Source organism: Simochromis diagramma, unplaced genomic scaffold, assembly GCF_900408965.1.
Source record: "Simochromis diagramma unplaced genomic scaffold, fSimDia1.1 OVJJ01000802.1, whole genome shotgun sequence".
In the NCBI taxonomy this organism is placed as follows: Eukaryota; Metazoa; Chordata; class Actinopteri; order Cichliformes; family Cichlidae; genus Simochromis; species Simochromis diagramma.
In genome coordinates, this window is record NW_024387492.1 from 405,401 (window position 1) to 432,004 (window position 26,604).

Below are 26,604 nucleotides of genomic sequence, written 5' to 3' on the forward strand. Positions count from 1 at the left end.
GAGCAGAATTAAATTGATTTATTATCACTTATAAAAAGTTGATCTTTAAACAAACATTCAAGCTTGATCATTTTAAATGCAAATGTATAAAACACATTTCTGCACAAAAACTAACACAACATTAAAACCAACACAATCCTCACCAAACATCAGACTGCAGCACATACAGGGAAAGTCACGAGTAAAGTTCTCAAACACCCTCACGTGAAACTAATGCAGATTCCTGCATTTGCTTGACAGGAAGAGGAAAACATAGATTTATAACTGTTGCAAAATTCCAGTAGTAGCATTTTTGACGAGTGCAATAATTTTAACCAGCAGAATCACATCAGAATAATCCCCTTGATTCCTACACAGTGCGGCGGGACGTGTCCAAGGCATTTTTCCAAAGGCTTTATTCAAAGCATTTCAAGGCACAAGACTAATAGCACACCATATAGTCATACATTACAAAACACACATCTGGATGTCTGCGCTCATATTTGTTTATCTTTGGAACTGCACGAGAAAGAAATCGGCTAGCCTTTTTTTTTGGGGGGGGGGGGGGGGGGGCATTTTTGGTATGCACAGTAAAAAGGAAACGGTGCCTCCTGTGAATCTGTCTGTAGCGTACTTCATGTGTACCCTTGCTTCCTTACACGACATATACAGGTCGCAGTGCTTTGATTACAATGTAATGTCTTTCGAATAAATACATTTATAAAAGGTTAGCGTGTAATTATCTAAAAGCATTCACATTTTCAGATAAAACATCCAATGTCTGCCAAGTATGTCACACAGGAATGGAGTCCTGTAACAGGAAAAGCCAAAAATCATCCTCCAGACACGAGAGCGTGGAGTGACTCATCCAAACTTACTGTCAAACCTCCAGTAAATCGGTCTAAAGTAAGCCAGACACCACTGTGCCAGTAGGCTTAAGCTTTTGTCTCATATGGGCAGTGATGTGCTGGTGATGCCCAGCAATGAGCCATTTAAGTGTTCCACGACTTGCGGTTCTCCCCCCTGCCGCGACCGGTTGATCCGGTTCCACCTTCGCCTTTGGCCAGAGCTGTAAGGGCTGCCAGGTTTGGGCTGGACCCCGACAGATGGGCACTACGGCGTTTTTGTTGCTGCTGGCGATGGCGTTTGGCATCGCCACGGGTTACTCTGTCAGGTCTTACCAACACGCCGTAACCAGGGTTGCAGTGGAAGTAGTGCTTACCAGCCACTGACCCATCGTTCTTTCCTGAAAGAAAGAGGAAAATACATGAATCGTAAAAATTAAAAAAAAAAAAAAGCAATAATGAGGCTTTAATTGGCAGTGCATACATGTTCATGAAGAATGAGAACCGATCAGATTTGGTGTTGGGTCTAATCTAAACCTACCTGCTGGTACTTCAAGTTCCACTCCAACCCAAGTCCCCTCTGCAAAATCTGTGGGTCCCAAATATCGCACCGTACCACTCTTATTAGCCCCCACACTCACAAACTCGCCCTCTTTCAACCACTCGGGAAGAACAGCAGAAGCAGCTGTATCTCCATCCTCTGTGTCAGAGATGATTTCCTGACTTTCCTTCGGCACTGAAAGGTTGGGTCCTGTCCCACAACTTGAGGGTTGGTTCACCAATGTGGGGGTATCATGCTCCTCCTCACTCAGAATCTGCAGAAATGACTTGAGGTCTGAAGACTTCACTTTCTGGATCTTGAAGGGGTTAGCTACTGAGGGACCTGATTTGGGAGAAGAAATGGGGCCTTTGGCAGGTTTGACAGAAGCTGCTGGCTGCTGAACCTCACTGGTGGCTGAGGATGAGGGTAGGAAGGAGGCACCATTTGTTTCTGGAACATCAGAAGTTGACTGTTGCTTGGATGAAGCTTGAGCAGCCAGGTCTACAGGCGGTCCTGGATCAGGACTTGAGGCTTGGATCAGGCTTGGAGAAGGATCTTGAATGAAGTCTGAAGCCGTCTGATCTTGTGTGCGCTGCTGGGGTTGCAGGACGGTTGATTCCAAACGCCTCGCTCCTTCTTGAGCAGATCGTTGTGTCTCATTAGAAAACGCCAGTTCACATTCTACTTTGTTTGTGGCAGCCACCTCGAGATCTTCTCTTGAAGGAGTCTTTGGTTCACTGTGGTCTACATGGCGCACTTCTGTCTGCTTGGTCCCATTGTTTTGTGCCACCTCTGAATGATCTCGTTGCTCTGATCCACGGTCCTGTTTTTGTTCGGTCTGGTCTGGCAATTCTGCTTCTGCAGCTGGATCAGATTTTTCGGCCTCCTTTAACTGGTCTGATAGGAACCGATTTGGTTCTTGTTGACTCGGCATAACATCTGGTTCAGATGGCTCCTGCTCCGTACTCTCTGCATCTGCTTTCTGTCTCAAACTCAGTAATTCCTGAGGCCCTGATTGGTCTAAAATAAGAGTGTCCGATTGTGTGGTGTCAGAGAAAGGAGAGAACTTCTGTGTCACAACATTTTCCTCCTCGTGCTCGTCAAGCACAGTTTCAAAGCCATCCCTGCTACCATATGACGAAGGCAAGTCCCAGCTCAGCGTGTAGACTTCTGACAGCGTTACTGTAGATATGCTTGTTGACATATATCCACTGGAAGCCTCGCTCACTGGACTGGTGGTGGAGTCTTCAGTTTCTGGGATGATTGGAGGTGGAAGAGGCACAGATCTGGGGATTTCTGTTTCATCAATGGGGACCTGGGGGCAAACCATAGAAACGTGGTTTTAGCCAAAGAGCGTCTTTTTGCCAGTTTCCAAAAAATGGAATTTCCACAAACTCATTTCCAATTTCTGATCATAACCACCCTAGTGCCAGCTCCTGGTTAGTCCAGCCTCAAGATGAATGTTTTTCACTATTTCTGAGGATCTGACTGAAAAACCTACCTGGCAATCACAAGGCCAACCTGCCCTCACTTTTTAAACATGGAAGCTACATCATTGTTATTCTACAGTCTTTGTACTTGGAGCCAGGTTCAGTTGGATACTTGGAGCAGCAGAAATGTTTGAATAACAATGACCAGCAGATGTTGCTGGTATTAAAAATGAATGTATTCCATATAATCACAGTCCTGTTATCGTGCACAGGATGGTCAGGTGAACTTCTCGTGTTTTCAAAGTAACACAAACGTCTAAAAATATTAAAAGTGAAGAATCTAAAAAGACAAACAGCGCTGCCAGAAGCCGTGCAGGCTTTTTATAACTTCATCCAACGTTTTTGTACCACGGCATTTACAGCCGATGACGAACGATGGGCGAGTTTCGGTTGACACAGACGGCATTACTGAATACACTCCACTCCGATCAGTTTCTATGTTTGGAAGAACAGATCTACACAATGTGTTAAAAGAGCACCCACAGTATAACAGCATCCGGGCGGGGCTGGAGGACTCACCGCCTGCCGCTGTTTGCTCATGTCCTCTTCAACGCTGGCCGACTGCACCACGATGCGCGGCAGACTCTGCGACGGGGTCGGAATTAAAAAAGCAAAGTTAATGTGACTTCAGATAAAACATCTCAAAGCTGCTAATTAGCACTGAAGGCTTTTCAAGCTGATTTCGAGATGCAATCAGGGGCCAATCAGCTCTGTCCGCTTCAAACCTGAAGATTAACAGAAGTCTGTTCATGCCACACTGCATGATGTGGTGATTAGCTGCTGTGGGAGCATCAGAGAGACAGAAGGACAGAAACAAGCAGAGAGAAAACTGAACCTGTGATGGTAACATTGAGGCTGAACACCGACCTGCTACGCCCTCTCTGGTACTAACATTAGGCCAGCTGACCATCTGCTGCAGCTGCAGATGATTATTCATAATTATGAAAGATGTGCAATCAGATTCATATGTTCACGTGACGAAAGGAATCAGATATTTATTTCGATAACGGCGTTTCGAGATGTTGACACGAGATGCAGACAGTGTAATAAAAACATTGGTTCATTAGACTCGTAATCATGACAAACTAGTCAAACAATCAGTATAATTGCACCTTAATTATAATTGCACCCATCATCATTGATTCCTGCTCAGGATTCAAAACTCGACATGATCCGTCAACTGATTAAGCACGAAGAAAACAAAAACCCATCTTGATCTTTAAAAGATGCGTGTGCTTAGCAGACAGGATTTTAATCATGACGACTGAGTTCATGCAGAAAGGAAGCTGCTCGATTTAGGACACGTGGAGCTTTGAGAGCAGAACGACGACCTACGTGGTCCGCAGGTCTGACGTCAGAAAGTAGGTCAAACAGGTCTATCCTACCCCTCGCGTGCTCGGGAAAATAAACCTGCAGGTCAACACAACACATCAGGTGCACAACAAATGTTGCCTCCTCTGCTTTACTGGTTATTGAAATCAAAGCACAACAAGCACCCGTCTGTGTTAACCGCAATCTCCACGTGTCCGTGTTCTCGACAGCCGTTCATCTGAAGCACGCCAAGCGCAGGAGGTGCTGAGGAGTAAACGTTTAGTTGAGGTTCTTGTTGCTGGCTGCTGTGCAGCATCAGTGAGAGGAGCTAATCACCAGGAGGCTAAAGTCACAGTTCAGTCATTATGTGAGCGCACACTGCTCTTTGGAAATAAATGCGCACCAGCTTTGGCACCTTTGCTGATGGTAGGCTGGCTTCACTGCATATCGTCTGTTTCAGGAAAATGCTGGAAGGTGTGTATTTAACCGAATCAAAGAAACGTGATGTCCTATGGTTTGCAGCACACAGTTTACTTGGACTTGTGCTTCATTTAACACAGCATAATGTGCGTCGACTAACTGCTGAAAGCTGCGAGTCAAAGTTGTGTCCTGGAACTCTTCATCCAGTCGTCACCCTGAGCGTTTAGAGCCAGGCTGCCAGATGCACAAATCCTTTTAGTTTCAGGTTTTTAGCCACGTGGCTGCACAGTGCAGCAGTGCAAACTGACACTTGTGTATTTTACTTTTCTTTTGTTGTTGTTGTCGTCATCTTTCAGGTACTGATGTGATGTGTGGTAGATCAATGTTCCAAATGTAGCATTAAAACCTCTGCATTTAAGCATCAGCAACAACAACGTGTGTATTTAACAGCACCTTCAGTAAACCTCCAACAGGTCCGAGTGTGATCGTACAGCCGTAACACAGACCGAATAATTCCCGCGCTCCTTCTGAGACGATCGTTTCATCCGGAGAGCGCAAACTTCCTGATTTAACAAACGATGACTCAAACTTTCTACTCGCAGCAGTTCAACATTTCAGTAGTTGGTGCTGGAAGTGCTGATCAATCTCACGGACAACCACAATTTTAGCCAATAGTACTTATCATCTAGACCAGTGGTCCCCAAACCCCGGCCCGGTACTGGTTTTTATTTTGTTGTATTTATCTGCGACACTTCAAAGGCCGGTCTGTGAAAATATTGTCGGACATAAACAGACCGGCCTTTGAAGTGTCGCAGATAAATACAACAAAATAAAAACCAGTACCGGTACCAAAAACAAGATTTGTTGATAACACACGGGAAAGACCCAGGGAAACCGAGTTAACGATAAAAACCCTGAAAACCATAACTTTCACAGCCGAGCCTCGACTCTCACGGACCAGTACCGGGCCGGGGTTTGGGGACCGCTGATCTGGTCTACGGATGTCTGCTGTCTAACAGGACAAACTCCTTCATTTCTTTATATGAAAGAAATCTTTAGAAAAAAATAAAAAATAAAAAAAAGAGTCATAGTTAATGAAACTTTCACGCAGACTTAATAAATTAGTTTTGTTGATTTTATAACATCAGTCACTTCTAAGGTCCAGAGATGTGCAAGTATCAAAAGTACAAAGTACAGCAGTATTCAAACCCAATGACAGCTCTACAATTCATTTAGAGCCCCAAACACATTCGTACGGGCCGTGATCATCGACCAAATTACCCTTTGGCAGCCCGCTATTATTTGCGTCACTCCAAGCTTTTGTTTTGTGTTGACCGTTGTAAACATCTGTGGCAGGAAGATGCTAATTAGAGCAATATTCTCAACAACAAGCACAGCGAGGCCTGCTGGGTTTCCTTTCCAACATTCCCCTGATTAGCTACTCTCCACAGCTCAAGGGCCAATCAGCCAAATGAGACGCTGGAGTGTTTGGCTGCTATGAAAAAAGCTGCATGATTGCAGAAGAGCAGATGCTGCGCAGGTTGAAGGAGCAACGTGTCAGGATAAAGTTCAGCAGCTCGTAATTACCCCTGGTCTACGCACAGTAAGCGCCTGAAGCAGACGTGCTCGCGAACATCAGTCGGTGGGGACAGCTCAGCCATTCAGTCTTGTTCTGACTCAGACACAAGACTCGAGTGCTTTAAAGTTATTGGCTGAAAATGAAAGCACGTTCATTACCAGCTTCCTTGTTCACTAGAGTCACTACAGTGCATCGCTTTGATTTGCCCGTTTCTTATGACAGATGCTCTTCCTGACATCGCCCGAAGGATGTGTGGTTTACACACTCGTCTGCCATGTGAAGGCAGACGAGTGTGTAAACCACTACACTCCATTTTATTAGCAGCTGAAAAACTGATGCGGCCATCATGGCGCCACGTGTTGGTTCACGAACCGCCGTCTCTTGGGTAGTGGAGTACTACACTAACAGCTGGTGCCAGCTGGCCGATTAGCCTGTCCAGAAATGCACACCACACGCTCAGCTGGTAATTAGTGCCACCATAGTAAGTAATACGAGGATTTCACTAATTAGATTTGTCACATAATTTCTTTCACAATGTTCCGAAAAGCATCAAGTCCAGTGTTTTGACTTGATAGGTTTGTGAGCCTGTGAGGTTACAGGATGATGATAATAATCGTCGCTGTCCTAACCGTTCCCTAAACAGGAGACGTGTTAGCAGCTACCTGAAAGGTGATGGCAGCTGTGTCTCTATCGGGCTGTAGTAATGTTGGCCATTTTAATATGGACGTCGGCGGGATTTACTCTGTTTTGCAAAAACAAAACACTCTGCAAACCATCCAAAGCTTTTATTCACAACATGCTTTTCTTCGTAATCTTAAAACAACGAGGCAAAAGGTGCACTTACATCATCTGCCTCATATTTCTGTTTCCACAGACATTAGCTCTGTTTCTATGGCAACAGAAGAACTCAGACTGTTGATGAGGAGATGGCGTGTTCACATTCAGGTAGCAGCGATGCATACGAACTTTAAATCCCTGATAAGGATGCAGGTCGAAGACAAGCTTTAATGCAGAGCACAATAAACAGACCGAATGAGCCTACCTGCTGATGGACAGCTGTCTGGTCTCTGCCCTCTTTCCCACCAGGAAGCAGCGACTTCAGTAGCCTGGGTACGGCCTTCACTAAAGGGAGAGAAGAAGCAGTGAAGCCTGAATGCTCTGCAGAAGAAGGAAGAGGAGATGGAGAAGGGGGCAGAGAAAAACCAAACAAACCAAACCATTTTTGAGAATAAGACTCTTAAAGAGAAAAAGTTTGCCCCAGACTAAAGCATCAGATGCACAGCTGATGACATCAAAGGTCACACAGAGGGCGTTTTTAAATAGCTGTACCCGTCTCTGCGTTCAGATTCTGGGACAAGGAGCTGGGAAGTGTGCGTCTGGAAGGAGGAGGCGGCGCCACAGAGAGGTCGTGATGACTGTCCCAGGCCTGCAGACACGATGAAGAGCACTTCAGTCTTTGTGGGAGCAACATCCAATGGCTGCCAAACACAGCTGCAACACAGCTCCATCCATTCATTCACTGCGTTAAGCTACATCTTCTATTGATACACTGAGTTTTAGGAATTTCAACCATTTTTAGTTTATTTTTGTTACCATTTGTCCACAGTGTTTAAGTCACACGTCATTCACTGAGGTTACACAGATTACTTGTACAGGGCTGGGTTTAAGTCCTGAATCGATTTAAGTATAAATGCATTTTGGCAGAAACGGCAGAATCTCAGATTAAAGCTCACAAAACTGTTTCATTAACTGCCAAACAGCTAAAACAGCAAGCAAACAGGAAAAGATGTAAGCGGAGCGTGGATCGTTCACCCGACGGCGCGCACGCGAACACGCCGTCGGTGCTGAGAGCCGACTCAGATCCTGAGCTGCAGGTTTCGTCACTCTGACCAACACTGACTGAACCAGCAGCAAAAGATCCAAACGACGCTTCTCGTTTGATAAACATCGGCATCGATTCTGACTTTTTTGCTTCCACCACGATAAAAATCACACTTGCTGCACAGCGCTCTCTCAGTGCACACATTTACGATCAAATCTGTTTCCTGCGTTATTCGCTTGCTGATTACCAACCAGTCTACTGCTGTGTACAGTCAGCTGCTGGTTTTATTTTTCCCCACAAATGACATTTGACAAGAAAGCCTCATTTCTGAAAGTGATGCCAGATTGCAAAGCTCTCAGCTGTCTCTGATCAAACCTCAGCAGCCTTACGTAAGGCGGGACCTCGTTAACTGGAATCGAACCAGTTATAGAAATCAGTGACGATGCCCAGCCCCAGTATTAACATACTGGTGTCTGTGCAAGCAAGGCAACCACTGCTTGTCCATTGAAATCCCGTTCATGGTCATTCAAAGCACAATAAGATATCCTCTTCAGGTAAGTGTATTAGTAAAAGACACACGTGTCAGAGCATCTTCGAGACCCATCAGGTTTCACCTTCTGCTGCAGTATGAATCCAGATGTGCAAATTAGTGCTAGTATTATTAGTATCATCACAAACATGCAGTTAATTAGCAGGAACAACTGGAGTGTAATGAGGTTGTATTTACCTAAGAAGTACAAGCAGTTACCAAAGAGAAGCTGACTTCAGTGTCTCACCTTGAAGTCTTTGAGCTTAAGAGGGGAGGAGCCAAGATCCAGGCTGCTGCCTGACAGCTGGGTCAAAGGTTAAGTGGTTAGAGGTTAGCGAGGCAGATTGTCAACAACCAGTCTCATCATCAAAGGCAATCAAGAAAGAAAACCCAGAGTATAAACCAACCCCAGGTGAGTCGCTGCTGCCAACAGCAGAATAAAGAGACTTAACAACAGCAACAAAGTAAAGTGAGCCTGCTCACCCGCTCGATGTCCGGGGAGCTCAGGCACCGTCTGGCAGCTCCTCCTCTGCCAGCCAGCTGCTCCCTCACAGCCACCTCCTGCACACACGCACACACACACACACACACACACACACACACACACACACACACACACACACACACACACACACACACACAGAGACACACACACACACACGCGCAGAGACACACGCACACACACGCGCAGAGACACACACACACACACACACACAGAGACACACACACACGCGCAGAGACACACGCACACACACACACACACACACAGAGACACACACACACACGCGCAGAGACACACGCACACACACGCGCAGAGACACACGCACACACGCACACACGCACACAGAGACACACACACACACGCGCAGAGACACACGCACACACACGCGCAGAGACACACACACACACACACACACACACACACACGCGCAGAGACACACGCACACACGCACACACGCACACAGAGACACACACACACACGCACACAGAGACACACACACACACACACACACACACACACACACACGCGCAGAGACACACGCACACACACACACACACACACACACACACACACACACACACGCATTTCTGCTGATTGCTTCCTTCGTGGACACAGCGTCTCTGACTGTTTCCACTGGAGACAAACTGCTTTGTGTTCATTGAATCAACTGGAAATGTTGGGTTTTAGTTGAGCTCGTGATAAATCCCAGTATTAATGTTTTAATATTCAAATCTGCTTCACATCTCAGGTGAACCACATTTCCACACCTGTCTGAGCCTGTCCAGCGTCAGGATGTTCTCCACAGCCAGGACACTGCGGAGGTATTTCTCGATGGCTGCCTCGCTGGCGGCCGACTGCTCGTTCTCTGCGCTGGCGGCCAGCCGGGCCAGCATCTCCCGGTCCTCTGGACCGTGGATGTCCTGTAGTGGGAAATAAGGCAGTATTTATTCAAAGCCAAATAGCACTGATCTGCTCACACACGGGACACAAACACCTTTATATTAAAAACACGCTGATCTGGTCGCACTCCTGTGGTAGCATCACGCCATGTTGATGTTTACACAAACACCACGCTCTGTTCGAGTCTACAAAAATCGTCATGGTAACGTCCGATATTGCCTTCTTCTGAATTTGTCACAATCACAAGACTTTCAGAAAACATGACCTCTGAAGCTGAGGTCAAGGTCAGAGATTTGAACCTAGTATCATATCCTATATTAGTATCAGTGTGTAAAACGTACATCTTCACCTCTTCCATAGGTAGATGCTGCTAATCAATACATCTGATTAACTGATCATCGGCAGGTGTGAGCACTTCTATAAAAGCTAGTCTTTTGTCACTTTGCTGGTCTGGAGCTTTCCGGTGTGTTAACTGAGGAGGAAAGACGATCTCAGAGAAGCAACTGTGGCTGCTCATCAATCTGGAAAGGGTTCAAAGGTCACTCCCAAAAACGTTAAAGCGCATCACTCTGCTGCGATAAAAATGAACAGAGCATTGATCCTTCCCAGGAGGAGCAGCTTCACCCGGAGGTTGCAATGTTTAAGTTCATCATGGCACAATTAGGAAAAGCGTGAACATGTTTCGGCTTATTTGGAAAAGTGTCCATGAGAAAGCCTTTTCTCTCCACAGAGAACGTGCCGTCTACTTCTGGAACGCCGGGATTCATTCCTCCATATGTGCGTCGAAATGTTCTTACTCTAAAATGACCACCAGATTCAAGAAATGTACAAGCTCACCATTTTTGTTCTTACTGCCATTTAGCTGATCAGGAAGGCCAGCTCTGTTCTGGGATGCACCCTGGACCCAGTGCAGGTGGTGGGAGACAGAAGGACTCTGATGGACAGAGTCTCCCACCCCATGCATGTAAATGTTGCTGCAGAGCTGCTGCAGTGACAGACTGCTGCATCGTCGATGCATGAAGGAGTGTTTCTGCAGGGCCTTCCTCCCTGCAGCTGTCAGACTGCACAATCACAACTGCTCCCAACAATCATAGATGTTCACATCTGCGCTGTAGCAGCTTCTACTGTTATAACTGCACATTACTTACTCAGCTTATATATACACACTAACTTATTGGAAGTTACATGTCTACTTTTTAATGCACAATCACACAATCTGCACGTTTCTAATGATTCTAAATATTCTTCACTATTTAAACATCTTTCAGTCTCCTGTATGGTCTCAAAATGTGGTCATAAATATTTTGTACTTGTAAATCAGGATTTGTGTGTGTAAAAAAGATTTGTGTGTGGACTTAGCCAAAAAAACCCTGCAAGTTACAAGTACGAATTTTGACCCTATTTTTCTTCCTTTCATCCGATTGGTCAATGTCATGTCAATCACAAATGTAACAATCCAATCAAAGAACAGATGGGTTTGGCTGTCGGAGGGGCGCTTTTTTTGAACTGCAGGTCTTTGAAGTGAATAAATGCCCTTTTACATGCCAACCCAGCATTTTCCTTCATCACCACGAAGGAAAACAGTCTGTGGTCGTCCGAGTTTGGTGATTTTTGTGTCACAGGTCTACGTGTTTAATACAGGGACTACCACAGCCTTTTCAACAGCGCTGCGGACCGCGGGGTGGGGGCGGGCAGTGTTTTGTAAATGACAGTCTTCATTACAAAGCTTTCTTCGTTATGAATTACCATACATGTTTTTATTGAACATTTGAAGAACCAGCAAAAAAAACCCAAACTCTTGTAGAGGACATAAAGTCAGAGATAGAAACGACAAGGAGCAGGTGCATCTAGTACAGGTAGAGCTGCTGCAAAAACCCACAGAGCTCAGCAGCCAGCGCAACAAATTCTGGATCCTTTGCTTTTAGTTAGCAGTTAGCATTAGCAGCACATCCTGCGTCTGATGTGAAAGGACTTTTATGCTGCGCACTGTGACTCACAGCAATGGTCCCGGGTCAGCCCTGACTTTGTGTTAAACTAATCCTAAAGTAATAACGGTATTTCTAACCACTGACATACCACAACTTTATCCTTTCAAAGGCTACTGAAAGTTAGGGGACCTAGCTGCTATTGGATATTTATATAGAGATCCTCCAGCTTCAAACTGTATCACCCTTCAAGGACCTGCAGTTCAAAAAGTGCCCCTCCGACAGCCAAACCCATCTGCTCTCTGATTGGATAGTTAAATTTGTGATTGACATGACATTGACCAATCAGATGAAAGGAAGAAAAATAGGGTCAAAATTCGTATTTGTAACTTGCAGGGTTTTTTTTTGACTAAGTCCACATACAAATCTTTTTTACACATACAAATCCTGATTTACAAGTACAAAATATTTATGACCACATTTTGAGCCCATACTCCTGCTCTGTCTGCACATCTGTACGCTAATCCTAACAACTGCTCTGGTAACTGTTGTCCATGATGTAAATATGTAAAAAAAATTGTGTTTTCTGTTCTTTATATGTGTGTTTTTTGCTGCTGATACAACCAAATTTCCCCTTGTGGGACAATTAAAGTATTATTCTATTCCCCTTTCCTTCCTTCCTGAACACTAACGCAGACGCCAACATGAATCCTGGTACTTACTCCTGGGATGTTAGAAACCACTTCAAAGGTGATCCCACAGCCGCTGACGGAGCTCCGCTGAGACATCCTCTTCAGCAGACTCTGGGCAAAACCCTGCAGCGCAACAACACATCAGCTGATCTCCTCAGGTGCGGGCTGTGAAGCACACCCATCACACCATCTAAGCTACACACACCTGTCTCCCAGTAACACTGACACAGATGCGTTTCCTGAGGACCAGCTGCATGTGGGCCGGATGGCTCAGCTGCACCACCGTGCGCACCGTCAGGTACACCCTCTGGTCAGCGGGCGCCACGCGACTCAGCTGGGGGCACTCGTGGACCGTGGAGTCCCAGGACGCCTCGGCCTTCACCTGGAACGCATTCACAAGGAAATGACCGGCTCAAGATTTCCCTCCATCTGCATCTGGTAGTTTTAATTCTCTGTAAAGCAGGAAGAAGAAACCTGAGGGAAAAGTCATTTTACAGCCTCCTCACCTCTGGATCATAGTGTTTAACAATATGGAGGTCAAAGAAGTCGTCTTCATCTTCCCCACTGAGCAGCGCGTCCTGTCCTCCGGCCAGCGGGGCCGACAGACTGGACTGGAAATCGTCGGCTGGAGAGAAAACGCACACGGTGAGGAGCTTCAGCGCTGCTACAAGCACACGTGGTTTTTACCAGGAGAACAACAACATACCACTGAGATCCAGAAACAGGGCAGGAGTGTGCGTTTCCATCCCAGGTACAGGGACCCTGTGGAGAAAGTGACCAGCTGCTAATGTTTGTTCCTGAGTGAAGGTGGCGACCGCTCTGTGTTTGACACCGCGAGGACCGTGGATCATTCGACGGCTTCTTGTGAAAGCAGTGCAGTTTTTAACAGTACGCTCGATCACTTACAAACATGCTACAAGTAACTATTTATTGGTTGTTGTCATTAACTCAGTAACTGAAATTCAGACTAAAACAGAGAATAAACAGTCGGACATCTTCAAAAGGCACAGAAAATAAAGACAGAATGAATGAATTCAACATTAATTTAGAAGCTTTGAAATGTTAGGTAGTAAAATAAAACGACACTGGAGACTGTGGCCTGAGCTTCTGCATGTTCCATCACATTAAAGATAAATTCACTTTCTAAATACAGGAAAGCTTTTTGGAGCAGCTCCACATTTACCAGAAATCTTTTGTTGCTCATTTTCTTCTGTTGTTTCGAAAAGTAAAGAAACCCAATAAAACCCGCCCACCTCTCTACTGGCGCTCCAGGAATGCCGCTGCCAGCGGACGGGACCATGACGGCGTTCCGTTCTTCGGTGAGGGTCAGCCGACACTCCAACAGCTGCGATTCCCTTTCAACATCATCCTCCGACTTGTCTGTGCGCGTTCGCAGGAAACGAAAGCAGCAGCAGGAAAAACGTCACAAACGCTTAGTGGTAGAAACACCGCTCAGACAGATTTTTATCATTATTTATAGATTCACTCACTGGTCGTTATATTAGGTACACCCTTCATATTATTGCAAAAACCCCAAACAAACTAATGGGCTGACACACTGCACCCACTGAACATATTTAGAAATGCAAACACGGTGAAGGAGACCTGCAGAATGAGGTCACAGCTAACGTGTGAAATGAATGTGCCGTGCTTACTGGCTCATGGTCTGAGGAATCTAGACTTTCCTGATGTGCTGGGTGTTTCCTCACAGCCATCCCTGGAGTTCAGTGGCAGCTCTCTGGGCGATGGACAGCGACCACCTGTGCCATCCCTCAGTTATTGCTCTCACACGACTTTCAGACATCATACTCTGACCTTTAAATTCGTCCAGTTTTTTTAGTAGATGCGCTTCACCCTAACCCTCTCCTCATTCTCGACACGCTCACAAAGGTGTCCGTGCCACCCGCCCAGCTGGGTGACGGCAGTACCCCATCACCCTTTTACGGCTGAGGGGTAAAAACTGCAGCATCTCTGAACGCACAACACATGTAACCTGGATGTGCTACACATTCACACGGTCGGCTCAGAGGCGTGTCAGAGACTGTTGGCACGCACCACATCCTACGGCGAGCATTACTGCCGCGCCCGTCCCTGTAACCATCACACAGCATCCATCTGCTGATAGATGCTTCCGACGGGTTAATGGTTCACGCCACGAACCTCAGATAATCTGAAACTGGCGTCTGGAGCACGACAGCGGAGTTCACCATACTCCGTGACCTCCATGGTAACCAGATCTCTTTGCTCGAGTTGGATGTGCAGCAGACACGAAGAGCAACGGTGTGATGTCATCACGTCAGCATGGACTCAGGTCTGTGAGGAACGTTTCCAGCTTTTGTTGAATATACAACAAGTTTGAAGGCGAAACGCCGTCTAACCCGGTACGAGCAAGGTATACCTAATAAAGTGGCCAGCGAGTCCCCTTTCTGCCCTTGTGTTTCCAGCTGTACCTGCTTTACAGACGATCTTCTGCAGCTGTTGGTCCAAATACTCCTGTCTCTGCGTCAGCGTGACCAGCCACTGTTCCCTCATCCTCTCCAGGTCCACCTCCTGCACGCGCGCACACACGTGCGCACGCACACACACACACACACACACACACACACACATGCACGTGAGACAGACTGAGACTGTTTCCTCTCCATCACACACAGACTGCACGACATCTCTTACCTGATAGCTGTCCATTTCTTCATCTGTACCCTAAAATGTAAATTCACGCACATTAACAGTTAAAAGGCTGAAAACTGAAACCGCGCTCAGTCTGAAGAACGGCGTCCTCACCTGTTTTGGATCGTTTTTGGGGAGACGCACCTGTCGGACCTTTACATCTCCAACAGACACAGACAGGATGGAGGCTGCAACGAGTGGCATGGTGCCCGAGTCCGGCACTGGACAAACCTCCACCTGCACTCGCCGAGACTGTCCCTGTTCAGGAAAGAACCGTTACAGACGGCTGGACTCCTTTCTTCATACCTAATCACACACACACACACACACACACACGGACACACACACGGACACACACAACCTGTCTGAGCTGGAAGATTCCTCCTGTCCGGACGTCTTTAGCAGGAACAACTTCTACAGCTGTGAACTCTCCCGCCTCATTCAGCTCCATCACCTTCACCCACAATTCAAGCTGACGGGTCACCTCGCTCCACCTGTGAGAGACCGCACCATCAGGGCACAGCAACAAGGACAGAACATAAGAAAGGTGCTCAAAGGCTGACGCTGCACCAGATCGGTGCATTCTATCTGAAGGCCAGCAGGTGGCGACAGCTGTGGTTGCAAAAGCTCTCCCTGCAGTCGATGAGATGATGACTTCCTGTTCTGACCTCTGTAAACACTTTTCTCCTTCGTATACGTTATGAATCCCTGTAGGTGGGACTCCTCTCTGCATTGAAGCCAATCACTCAGAGAAGCAGTGGGCAGCCGGCGCAGGGACGGTACCTCACTCAGGGGGAGCTCAGGGTGGTGGATTTGAACTCACTCACTTAATTTGGCTCATATAAAATAAAATATACATTACATATAAAGTATAAACATATTCCAATAAAATGCCACCATCTGCTCCAATTTTGATGTCTTCTTGTGTTCATGCTTCTCAAATCTCCCTTTTCAGATTACTGAAGTTTATTTGCTGCAGATGCGCTCGTACTGATGCACCTCTCTCTGAGGGATCTGGTCTTGGCTTGGATCACTCCCAGGTCCCACAGTGCCAGATTCCTGCGATGGTTAGCCTGTTTGTGACCGTACACTTCGATGGCCACCGCCCCCTCAGCCAGAAATTCCACAAAATCTTCCGATACCGGCACAGATAATTCCTGAAGATGACACGAGGCACGTTTTCTGTTAGTGACAACTCACCTGCTGATCACAGCTTTTACTTAACCACAGAAACGCTCCACCTTGGTGCTGTCAAACACTACAGTACACTGAGGGTCTCTGGAGGCGGACGCCGAGCTGGAAGAGGCCACCTCTGGAGCGGTGAACACCGGCTCCTCCTGCGCCCAGAAGCGATACTGGCAGAAGACAAAGTTGGACAGGTGGCGAGGAAGCCCGGTGGCCTGGAGGATCTTCACCTGGGATGAGCAGAAATGCACCTCAGAGGGAAAAGGACTTTTTCCCACAACGACAAAACACAACCAGAAGGCAGTTAAGCTAAAGTTAAGTCTGACTACGATGACCTGGATGACTGAGAACCTTCAAAGGAGCTTGCAAAGAAAAGCGTCTGGACTTCTTTAAGTTGAAGACGTTTCACCTCTCGTCCGAGAAGCTTCTTCAGTTCTAAGGTCAAACGGACAACATTGTCAACAACATTGTCATCCCCATGTATGTATCAGAAAAACTCAGGAGGGTTTTCTCCAAGCATGACATCCTGGTGCATTTCAGACCCAGCAACACGCTCAGACAGAAACTGGTTCACCCGAAAGACAAAACACCAAAACACAGACTTAACAATGTGGTGTTTGCTGTACAGTGCAGCGAGGAATGCCCAGACCTCTACATCGGAGAGACCAAACAGCCACTTCACAAGCGCATGGCACAACACAGAAGAGCCACCTCCACAGGACAAGACTCAGCTGTCCATCTGCATCTAAAGGTCAAAGGTCACTCTTTGAGGATGCCAATGTTCACATTTTGGACAGAGAGGACAGATGGTTTGAAAGAGGAGTGAAAGAAGCATCTATGTCCACTGTGAGCGACCATCTTTGAACAGAGGCGGGGCTTACAACACCAACTGTCTGCCATCTATAATCCAGTTTTGAGATCCCTCCCCAGGCGCCTTAACGCCCACTCACATCCTGGGCCATCTGACCTCAGGACATCACATGATAAGGTGGGGCCAGGTTTCACAATGAGCTCACCCTGAAACTCTGGCTGATTGGGACCCACACCCAGTTTCACACCTTGGCTCAGGCGATTAGAGGATCATCAGGGGTCCTTTTGTCCCTCTGTGGGGGGAAACTCCCACTAGGTTTATATCTGGGACTCTCCACCATTTGACCTTAGAACTGAAGAAGCTTCTCGGATGAGAGGTGAAACGTCTTCAAGCAACTTAAAGAAGTCCAGACGCTTTTCTTTGCAAGCTCCTTTGACAAGCTAAAGTTAAGTAAACCTGCCGCACTTCACACGAGCGCATCCAGCTCCATCATACGGGGCAGAAACACTCGCTTTAAGTGGAGACCTACAACAGGCAGGATTATGACCTCGTGTCCTGCAGAGGAGGCATTATGACTAGCAGCGTTTCAGAGGGGCACGCTGGGTTTCTGCAGAGCTGGACTTTGACCTGTTAAAGAAACTGAAATCCTCTCACCACGCAGCGGAGTCTGCGCTCATGTGGATCTCCATCTGTGCTGCTCAGCTGCTTGTCAGGACCGCCTCCACCTTCCTCTTCACAGCTCTCTGTACCACGCCACACTTCGACATGAAGCCGACCTGCCACCTGAAACACACACGGGCATTTCAGCACCATCAGCTGGCTGCTAACTGTCCGTTTGGTGCTGTGCAGGTAAGTTCACACTTCTCCAGTTCATCAGAGGGAAAAACATGGCCGCTGTGGCTGAAAACGAGGCGGCGAGATGCCGGCGTAAAGCCAAAACAATCGTACCTCTCCCTTCTGGTTGATGATGGGCACCGCGTACTGCAGTTTGACGTCGTAGAACAAACAGGCCAGGAAGACATTGGCCACACCGATCAGGCTGTGATTCTCTTGCTCATCGAAAAAGGGGTCGGCACGTTTGAAATAGGAGCGCATCACCTCGATCGGGGAAAAAGGAAGCAAGAGTTAGTGAGACCGTATAATCCCTCATCCACCCAAACATCTGCACACAGGTGCACCAATCACAGACAGAGAAAACCACTCAACATGCAGACTGGACGAACTGCAGATCAAAACACCAACCTGCTCTTACCCCCGTTCTTCTTTTTCTGGGGGAGCTCCTGTTTCATTTCACTCCAACAAACTGAGTGAAAGATTTGCTCCTTTAAGCTGCCTACACCAGGCTTAGCCAACACCTGAGGTGTCCTTCAGGTTTTAGATCTCGCCCTGGGTCAACACACCTGAATCACACCTGATTAGTTCATTCCCAGGCCTCTGGAGAACTTCAGGACATGTTGAGGAGGTCATTTAGCCTTTAAATCAGCCTGTTGGATCAAGGATACCTAAAACCTGCAGGACTGCGGCCCTCGAGGGCTGGAGTTGGACACCACTGGCCTGCGCTGTCACACTGACAGCAGAGCGAGCCGCAGGCTCTAATACTCAGGTTATTGTTACCTTACGAGACGTTCCACTTAGTGGCAGTTACAACTTTAACCTCAATCACAGCTTTCATGTAGTCTGCTGTTGTCAGCAAATTCAAAATTCTGCAAAAACATTTATATTTCTCAGTTTCACATCTTATGTTTTTTTGTTCCCAGCTTTCCCACAAACGAGCTTCTGCTTCGCTCTGACTAATGAGCGTTCCTGCTGCGTGGCTTTCATCAGTTTGATGCATGCTGCGTCCTATTTGTGGGCGTTCTAGTTCGTGTCTCCACTCACTGGATTGTCTTCGTCCAGCTCCTTCCACTCCTGGTAGAGCTCCCTCATGTCCACCAGCCTGTTCTCCATCTTCTCCAGAGCCCAGATCTGCTTCCCTTTACCTTTACGCCGCACCTGGATGGCTGGCTCGCTCAGCACTGCATCGCGCTGCGGCGACAGGAAAACCAAACATGGCTTTAACAAACGTGACCCTGTCAGCATTTCCATCCTCACAGTCGGCTACGGCTTTACGAGTTCAATCCAAGAGGACTGAAACATCATTTCAACACTTTTCCTCATCAATTGTTGCTGCGACCGAACTGTGAAGCCTTCATCGTCACCTTCTCTTTAACAGGTACCACGTTTGTTTTAAAGCAGCAGACGTCACCCTGCTGTACCTTTCTGTTGGCGTCCAGGTTGGCGGCCGGGATCTGCAGAGTGACCAGATACTCCGTCCTTTTGTTGAGCTCCTCAGCAATGAAGCCGGCCTCCTGAGCCAACAGCCTAGCCCGAACGATCTGCTCTTTAAGTCGTCGCAGGCTGCGGGTTATCATGGCCTCTCTGTAACACAAAGACACGATGACAGTCAGCCACGCTGTGCAGAGGCTCCTGGATTTCTTCTTTGGGGACCTATCCGACAGAGAGAACAGCGCCACCTGTCCTCGCTCCAGCGACGCACACGTTTGTTGGAGCCGGCTGACAACACGGCTGCAGTAGCACTGCCTGGGACGCCCGATGGTTTCTCGGGGGTGACTCGCTGGCGGAGCTGCTGCAGCTCCTGTTCATACATCTGCCTCTGGCGCTCCAGAGCACAGCGCTTCTCCTCCTGGTGCTGCTTCTCCAGGGTCTGCAACACTGACTGCAACGGGTCTGCAGGAGGACACGGGGAGGACAATTGAGAAGACACTGATTATTCTGGCTTTCGATTAGAGACACACTGTAGTTGTGAGTGTGAGAGTCAGTGGCTGGAAGCATTGCAGACACACAAACGCTGATAAACCTCAAACCAAACCGACCCCACTAACAGATAAAAGCCTGTCAGAACTGCTTTGGCTTCCAGTAAGACAGTGAGGGCACATGACTGTGTCTGACTTTGGCTGTTCTTCACATTATTTATATTTTTACATTCAAACTCTGCATTCACTCCATTTCCCAGCAGCACACCTGCCAAGCTTGAAGTGAGGGTATCAACAAAACGCTTCAAGATTTTTTTCTCCTTTTAGGTCAAAAAATAAAAAAGAATTTTTCAAAAAATGAAAAACACAAACATCTTTTATTAGCTCATCTAACAAATGGCTGATTATTGACAACAATGTTACGATTTGAAGGCAACATTTTGAAAAAGCGTTGCCCCCCCCCCCCCGTTACTCTGACTCACCGTTGTTCCACATGCCTTTCATCATGACCTCGGCCTGGGCGAACTCGTAGCCGAAGCTCCTCTCGCTCGACACGTCGCTGCACGCGTCCGGCTCGCCGACCTCCAGACAGTCGCTGCTCGAACGCTTTGTCATCGCGGCATCCTCCTCATCCTCGCCCCCCTTTTGCACCTTTTGCCTGGGCAGGTTGATCCTGTGCTCGCGTGTTGATTCGCACAGAGGAAAGAGCGAGTCGGACAAAGAGGAAGCGTCGCAGAGTGAAAGAGAAACACTTTGTTACCACATGTAACAAATGTCGGCGTGAGAAATACGACGCCGCAGATCCAGGTTCAAACGCACACCTGAAAAAGTGGTTGTTCCCCCACAGGATCCTGTCGCCATGGTGAAGCTGCACGGGATTCACGACCTCGGTGCCGTTCACGTACGTTCTGCAGAGAAAGCACAAAGCAAACATTTGATGTGCATCTACAGAAACAAATGAACTCTCCCAAAAATATTAAGTATAGTTTTAGGTTGTTGCATTATTATTAGAGCACACGGCTCTGATTCAACTCATAAAAACATTTTATTTTAGTCGGGCTGGTGCATCCTGGTGCTCTACTACAAAGCACATGGAGCAAACCCAGGGCATCTTTTCCTTAGATGGATTCACTCAGTCTGACATCAGCAGTCACACAAATGCAGATTGAACTAAAATCAACGCAGGGTTTCCAAATGTAGCCTGTCCATATCACCGGAGTTTGCTGCATGTGATCAATAACCAACATGGACGGAAACAATAACACTGGAAAAATATGAAGCTATTAAACAGAACACAGCTGCTGTCACCAAAGTGCTTGGTGGCAGCTCCACAGCGCTCGTCATTGCTGCTAACATTTGAGGCACTTTGCAGGAAAGTGTTGTCTGCAGCTGTGAGATTGACCTGCAATCCAATTCAAACTGAACGCAGCTTTGTGAGCATCGCAATGAGCCGGTCTTCTGCAGTATCGTTTGTCACGGGCTAGCTACATACTTAGCATTGCGGTGAGGAGTGAGCACCACGCCGTGGCTCTCTGTGACGTCAATGACACAGTGTTCTGCTTGGATGGCCATCCCACACAGCTGGATGTCCTGTGAGTCGGCTGAACCCACGCGCGTGTGATCCTGGATATAGGACAACGGTCACTTAACAATCTGAATACTAACACAAGCAAAACAGCTGCACCTGAGCACATCTGCTGTTTGTTAATGCAAACATCTAATCAGCCAATCAAATGGCAGCAACTCGATGTATTTAGGATGGATGGTGAGTTCTCGGTACTTTTAGGTAGTAGACCAGCAGCTCGTTGAGGGCAGGGTCAGCGTTGAGGTTGACCAGATAGCACTTATCGTCGACCACTCGGATACCAGACGACTGCAGAGAAATGCCCAGGCTCTCCAACTGCCTCTGACGCTCCTGCAGAGAACACACGTCACGTTCAACACAGGAACTAACCGAGCGATTGTTCTGATCTGGAGCTGCTTGATGGAAGAAAAGAGAAGTGGCTGGGATACAAAACAATCTCCATCATGAACAAAACAAAAGACTGATGACATGCGTCAGCTCAATAAATGGATTGATTCTGAGTTCAAAGAGAGTTTTTAAAAATATATTCCTCTGGATAGAGATGGAAAAATAACGTATTCAGCATGTCCTGAAAACTGAAGCTAAGCTGAAGCGTTGAACTGCAGTTCCTCTAACGGCCACTTGAGGCTGCAGGTCTACGGGCTGGTACAATGACAGCGTCACCATCACTACCACCACTTATGGATGCTTTCAGTTCATTTCAAACCGCTGCACAGTGGCTGAATGCATTTTTTTACCTTATCCATTTGAGTACTAGTAACACGTAGAGGTTGGATGTAACCCTCTCCCAGTGAGGTGACAGACAGCTGACTGAAGTTGCTAACCCTCTTAGCTGTGCTGTTGGTGTCTTTTGGCCCAGTTTATAGAATGATGTGACCAACAGCATGGCCGTGCGTGCAGTACTGTCCGTCTCAGCGTTGGTGAAATCCCATAATTTAATTAGTTTGTAGTTTAACAGTGTTTACACCTTCCTGTCAAAGCCTTCGAGCGTTAGCTGATAACTCCAAACACTGAGGATTTAAACGCTATCAGAAAGCCACGGTGACGTGTTTTGTATGCGGTCTTGTGTGTTTGTGTGTTGCTACCTGTGCAATGGCCTCCGTTTTCCTAAGCTTGTCCTCCCAGGTGACCGTCATATCTTGGATCAGTTTCTCCGACTCCTCCAGTCGCTCCTTGAGCTCGGGGGCCTTCATAGACTGAGAGTGACAGCAGCTTCATTAGACTCTGGACATGTCACTGGATTATTACCCATAATGCTCACTGATCAGTCGCAGGCTGAACGAGGCCAAACCTCCGCCTCGGTGAGCTGCTCCTTCAGCTTCTCCACTTCCTCTCGTAGCTCGCGGATGATCCTTGCGTTGGGGTCTTCGTTCACCACGGCGTGGTTGACGATGTTCTTGGCCCGGTCGGCGTAACGAAGAGTGGACAGCGTCTCGTCGTAGTTGTCTGCTGCTGGGCTGATAGTGGCCACCATGGCGGTGCGACTGTTCCCTCCGAGGCTGTCCTGCAGGTACGAACATCACCTTAAACTCAGTTATTAACCCCAAACTCTGAGCATTACGGTAATATAATTAAGCACAATGACTCATGAGCACGCAGTTTGAAATCTAGGATGTTGGGGAAACAACATTTCACACCATTATTTTGGCTCCAGATAGCATTGTAAAGACTGATTTGAAAATCCCAAATTAAACACCCAAAGCTGGCAAATGGAGCCTTTTTCAAACTGAGCAGAACTAATGAAACAAACAGCAGAGCCTTGAAACGTCACAAAATTAATTCATTTGAGGCAAAAGAAATCCTCCGATGTGAGTTTGCAGTGCGATCTGAGGCTGCATACTTGAAAACAAAGTTCCTTTCTTGTACCTTGAGCAGCCAGGTGAGCACAGAGTCTCTGTAGGGGACAAACTTGCTCTTGTTCTTCCCTGCTCCGTGTTCGGCCAAGGCAGAGATGACTAAACCCAGAGTGCTGAGAGATCTGCAGGGAGGGACAGAGAAAGGGCTTGTGATGCTAAGATTAGAAGTCCACACCTGAACAACCTCAGCTTCAAACGACTGAGTGAAGCACAGACTCAAAGACCGCTCCTTTCTGTTTGTTAGCCGGACGCCGAGGCGCTTCTGCAAAACATCTTTAATTGCAGAAACTAAAATATGCTTCCTATTCAGGGGCGTTCACACTGGTGACCCAATAGCAGGCTACACACATCAGAACTGTTTCAGCACTAAAGATGCTCAGAGATGCAGAGAAACAAGAAGTTTCCAGTAACTTCAAACAAACACGGGTGTCTGGAGGCTCTACAGCCGAGGTGGGGAGCTCCAGGCCTCGAGGCCGGTGTACACCCTGGGTCAGCACACCTGATTAGGTCATTACCAGGCCTGTGGAGAACTACACAACATGCTGAGGAGGTCATTTAGCCGTTTAAATCAGCTGTGTTGGCTCATCATCTAAAACCTCGAGGCGGACACTCGGCTCTAGACTGAAGACAAACAGCAGCAGGCAGTAAAACCGTCTCGACTGTCAGTGTCACAGCTTTATTTTATGCGCACTCACTTGTTGATGTTGCTGCCTTCTTTGAGCCGCTCCCCTGCAGCTCCAGTCTTCGCTGCCCGCTCGCTTCCAGCCAGATCCACCAGACTCAGCTTGCTCACCTTCTCCCCGCTCGTCTGCAGCAAACACACGGCGCCGCACAGGAGCTCATCGAGCTAGAATCTCTCATAGCTTTTGAATGAGAATGACTCAACGGAAGCAGCGATTCACAGACAAAAGACGAATAAAACACATCTGGGTATCACAAATGTTGACGCCAATTATTATTTTAGACCTTTTTTATAGATGTAACTGAAAAACTGGACACGTGTGTTTTTGTGACAGAATGCTAACAGCAAAGTGCCAACAGACACCGACAGGTTTGAGTGTTTATACTTCATAGTAGGTCAGTGTTGCTTAACAACACAATAAATAAAGAAATAAATTCCTCCAGATGTTTGCATCACTCTTCGAGTCCGGTCCTGGTACCTGACCGCTGTCAAAGAAAGTCAAATATGAAAACACGAGGGCTGGCTCAAGACTTTTGCACAGTGCGATGCAGGTCTGGCTGGTCGACTAACATCAACGTGAGGATCAGCTGCTTCTCAGTGTTGCATGTTGGGACTTTAAATAAGACGAAACGAGTCCCCTTGAGTTCGGACACATTTCATTAACACTCGAGCCAATAACTGAAAAGATAATCAGCTGCACAGAGAGACGGCGTGCACATGCGAGCGAGTCCTTACCCCAGACCGCAGGTCCATGAGCGTGTGCGTGAGGATGATGTTGAACACGGCGTGTGACCTGCTGCTCTCCTCATTCATGTTTGTGGCCGCCACCGTGCGAGACTTATTTCCCTCTGACATCAGAGACTCGATGTCCTGTTGAACACCAACAAACACACGCGCCGTCTGCAGCCACCGTTATTACTTCCTGGTCCTCGGAAACCCGATGCAATAAAGAAAGAAACAGCTGGTTTACCTCGTAGCTGGTCACAGCCAGACGGGAGAGACCGTCCACGTAAGGCCCCAAAACTTTGTGCTCTCTGACTCTCAGCGCTTGTCGGCTTCTGCAGAAATAAGGAGACGGTCACAGCTTTGAGTCCTTCAGCTGCCCGGACTTGTTCAGGGACCCTGAATGTTGCATGTTATTCCAACATCCCAGCAGAATGACGAGCGAGGCTCTCAACATCTCACCCCTTCGGGTCGAGCAGGTCTCGGACCTTCTCGTTGTAAATCTCCATGTAGGACACCTCCACAGTGAAGCTCTCCCCTTCACGGGCCTCCTTCTCAGTCCTGCTGAACAGCGAGCTGCAGAGTCGAGGGATAAGACCGGGCTGCTCTGACGAGCCCATCATGGTGTACGACTTCCCAGAACCTGAAGATAAACGATCCAGACGCCAGTGAGAGACAGAACGAGTCACTGATCATTTAACACAGAGCGCTGCAGCTAATGCTTGTATCATAACAGATTTAATTCATTTAGGAAAATTCAGCTGGAATAAAAGAAGCTGCCAAACTAGAGTCAGGTGAGAGCGCTTCATGTCTGACGTGAGTGTGAAGGTCTCAAACAGCACCCCATGTTATTCATTTGTAATCACGGAGAGGGGACTGCTGAGCCAGGCTTATGTTGAACCCTGCAGCTGTTTGACAGACGAGGCTCATGGGAGCTGTGGGCAGGGAGGGGCTGACCTGCCCGAACCTGCAGCTGCCCATTAATCAAAAGTTAATCTACTTGTTTCGGTTCAGCAGATGGAAAAATGGCAAAGAAGATGGCGTCCTGACAATATCAGCCACGGCATCATTACTTCATCACGTATGAAGTCGAAGACACCAAGTGCTGCTTCTGCTTAAACAGGCAGAGCGTGCCGTGATAGTAAGATGGACTGTGCCAGCTCTTTCCTCCAGAGCCAATATGTGCAGCGCAACAACAGATCAGTACCCACGTGTGTCAGGAAACACTCGGCATTCAGACAGGAACAGTGTGAAACAGCTTACTGCACTGTGGAGTACAGAAACAAAGTTTTGCAGTGACTGTGACCCAAACTACTGAGAACTAAAAGTCACAAACAGTCAAATCCTGACTCGCTTCATTCAAACCTGACGTAGGAGGACAAATGGAAACATGTGATGCTGCGGTAGGATGTGCAGTTCCTCTTTACTTGTTTTAAAGTTGTTGTTCTGAAATGTTACCCGTCTGCCCGTAAGCAAAGATGCAGGCGTTGTAGCCCATGAAGGCATTGTCCAGCAGACTCTCCCCGAGGCACTGGAACACCACGTCCTGACCTGCACACAAAACTCAGACTAACTGCTGGAATCAGACACAAACGAAGCTGATGATCTACAAACTTTTAACACGAACGAGACGACAGGAAGAATAATTTTGCTGTTTTCAGACTGAGCCACAACCAGTGTGACGCAGCGTGTAACCCCTTCATCCCAGCCCCCCCACGGCCGCTTTCTCAGCTCCATAAATAGCTCAGAGTATCAGGAAACACTGTCAGGAGACACGTTTGAACAGACTGACATGAACCTCTGT

At 47.5% G+C, this 26,604-nt stretch overlaps 1 protein-coding gene and 1 long non-coding RNA gene across 8 annotated transcripts in view; one reads left to right on the forward strand and one right to left on the reverse strand.

The window, feature by feature from the left end:
* Nucleotides 1-3: 3 nt before the first annotated feature.
* Nucleotides 4-26,604, reverse strand: part of LOC120724574 (kinesin-like protein KIF13B) — a 33,195-nt gene continuing 6,594 nt past the window's right edge. For 3 of the 7 annotated variants that reach the window (XM_040016825.1, XM_040016824.1, XM_040016830.1), the window contains 36 exons: nucleotides 26,259-26,351; nucleotides 25,263-25,443; nucleotides 25,048-25,135; nucleotides 24,813-24,947; nucleotides 24,091-24,203; nucleotides 23,406-23,517; nucleotides 22,831-23,043; nucleotides 22,625-22,735; nucleotides 21,735-21,869; nucleotides 21,447-21,577; nucleotides 20,776-20,862; nucleotides 20,437-20,627; nucleotides 19,715-19,928; nucleotides 19,457-19,619; nucleotides 19,080-19,226; nucleotides 18,150-18,299; nucleotides 17,856-17,984; nucleotides 16,447-16,620; nucleotides 16,205-16,362; nucleotides 15,567-15,699; nucleotides 15,320-15,463; nucleotides 15,209-15,238; nucleotides 14,986-15,085; nucleotides 13,789-13,915; nucleotides 13,242-13,297; nucleotides 13,042-13,160; nucleotides 12,741-12,917; nucleotides 12,566-12,658; nucleotides 9,786-9,938; nucleotides 9,000-9,077; nucleotides 8,764-8,820; nucleotides 7,495-7,591; nucleotides 7,208-7,323; nucleotides 3,375-3,440; nucleotides 1,366-2,680; nucleotides 4-1,225 (listed from right to left, as the gene is read on the reverse strand). In XM_040016825.1, the coding sequence (XP_039872759.1) occupies nucleotides 972-1,225; nucleotides 1,366-2,680; nucleotides 3,375-3,440; nucleotides 7,208-7,323; nucleotides 7,495-7,591; nucleotides 8,764-8,820; nucleotides 9,000-9,077; nucleotides 9,786-9,938; nucleotides 12,566-12,658; nucleotides 12,741-12,917; nucleotides 13,042-13,160; nucleotides 13,242-13,297; nucleotides 13,789-13,915; nucleotides 14,986-15,085; nucleotides 15,209-15,238; nucleotides 15,320-15,463; nucleotides 15,567-15,699; nucleotides 16,205-16,362; nucleotides 16,447-16,620; nucleotides 17,856-17,984; nucleotides 18,150-18,299; nucleotides 19,080-19,226; nucleotides 19,457-19,619; nucleotides 19,715-19,928; nucleotides 20,437-20,627; nucleotides 20,776-20,862; nucleotides 21,447-21,577; nucleotides 21,735-21,869; nucleotides 22,625-22,735; nucleotides 22,831-23,043; nucleotides 23,406-23,517; nucleotides 24,091-24,203; nucleotides 24,813-24,947; nucleotides 25,048-25,135; nucleotides 25,263-25,443; nucleotides 26,259-26,351 (5,840 nt within the window). In that variant the 3' untranslated portion in view covers nucleotides 4-971. Of the gene's footprint in view, nucleotides 1,226-1,365; nucleotides 2,681-3,374; nucleotides 3,441-7,207; nucleotides 7,324-7,494; nucleotides 7,592-8,763; nucleotides 8,821-8,999; nucleotides 9,078-9,785; nucleotides 9,939-12,565; nucleotides 12,659-12,740; nucleotides 12,918-13,041; nucleotides 13,161-13,241; nucleotides 13,298-13,788; nucleotides 13,916-14,985; nucleotides 15,086-15,208; nucleotides 15,239-15,319; nucleotides 15,464-15,566; nucleotides 15,700-16,204; nucleotides 16,363-16,446; nucleotides 16,621-17,855; nucleotides 17,985-18,149; nucleotides 18,300-19,079; nucleotides 19,227-19,456; nucleotides 19,620-19,714; nucleotides 19,929-20,436; nucleotides 20,628-20,775; nucleotides 20,863-21,446; nucleotides 21,578-21,734; nucleotides 21,870-22,624; nucleotides 22,736-22,830; nucleotides 23,044-23,405; nucleotides 23,518-24,090; nucleotides 24,204-24,812; nucleotides 24,948-25,047; nucleotides 25,136-25,262; nucleotides 25,444-26,258; nucleotides 26,352-26,604 lie in introns of those variants that run through there. The other 4 variants (XM_040016826.1, XM_040016829.1, XM_040016828.1 and 1 more) reach the window with 4 other exon arrangements.
* On the forward strand, nucleotides 15,666-26,584 carry LOC120724577. Its single transcript, XR_005693959.1, has 3 exons — nucleotides 15,666-15,782; nucleotides 25,924-25,930; nucleotides 26,573-26,584. It is a non-coding gene; the product is annotated as an uncharacterized LOC120724577 (long non-coding RNA).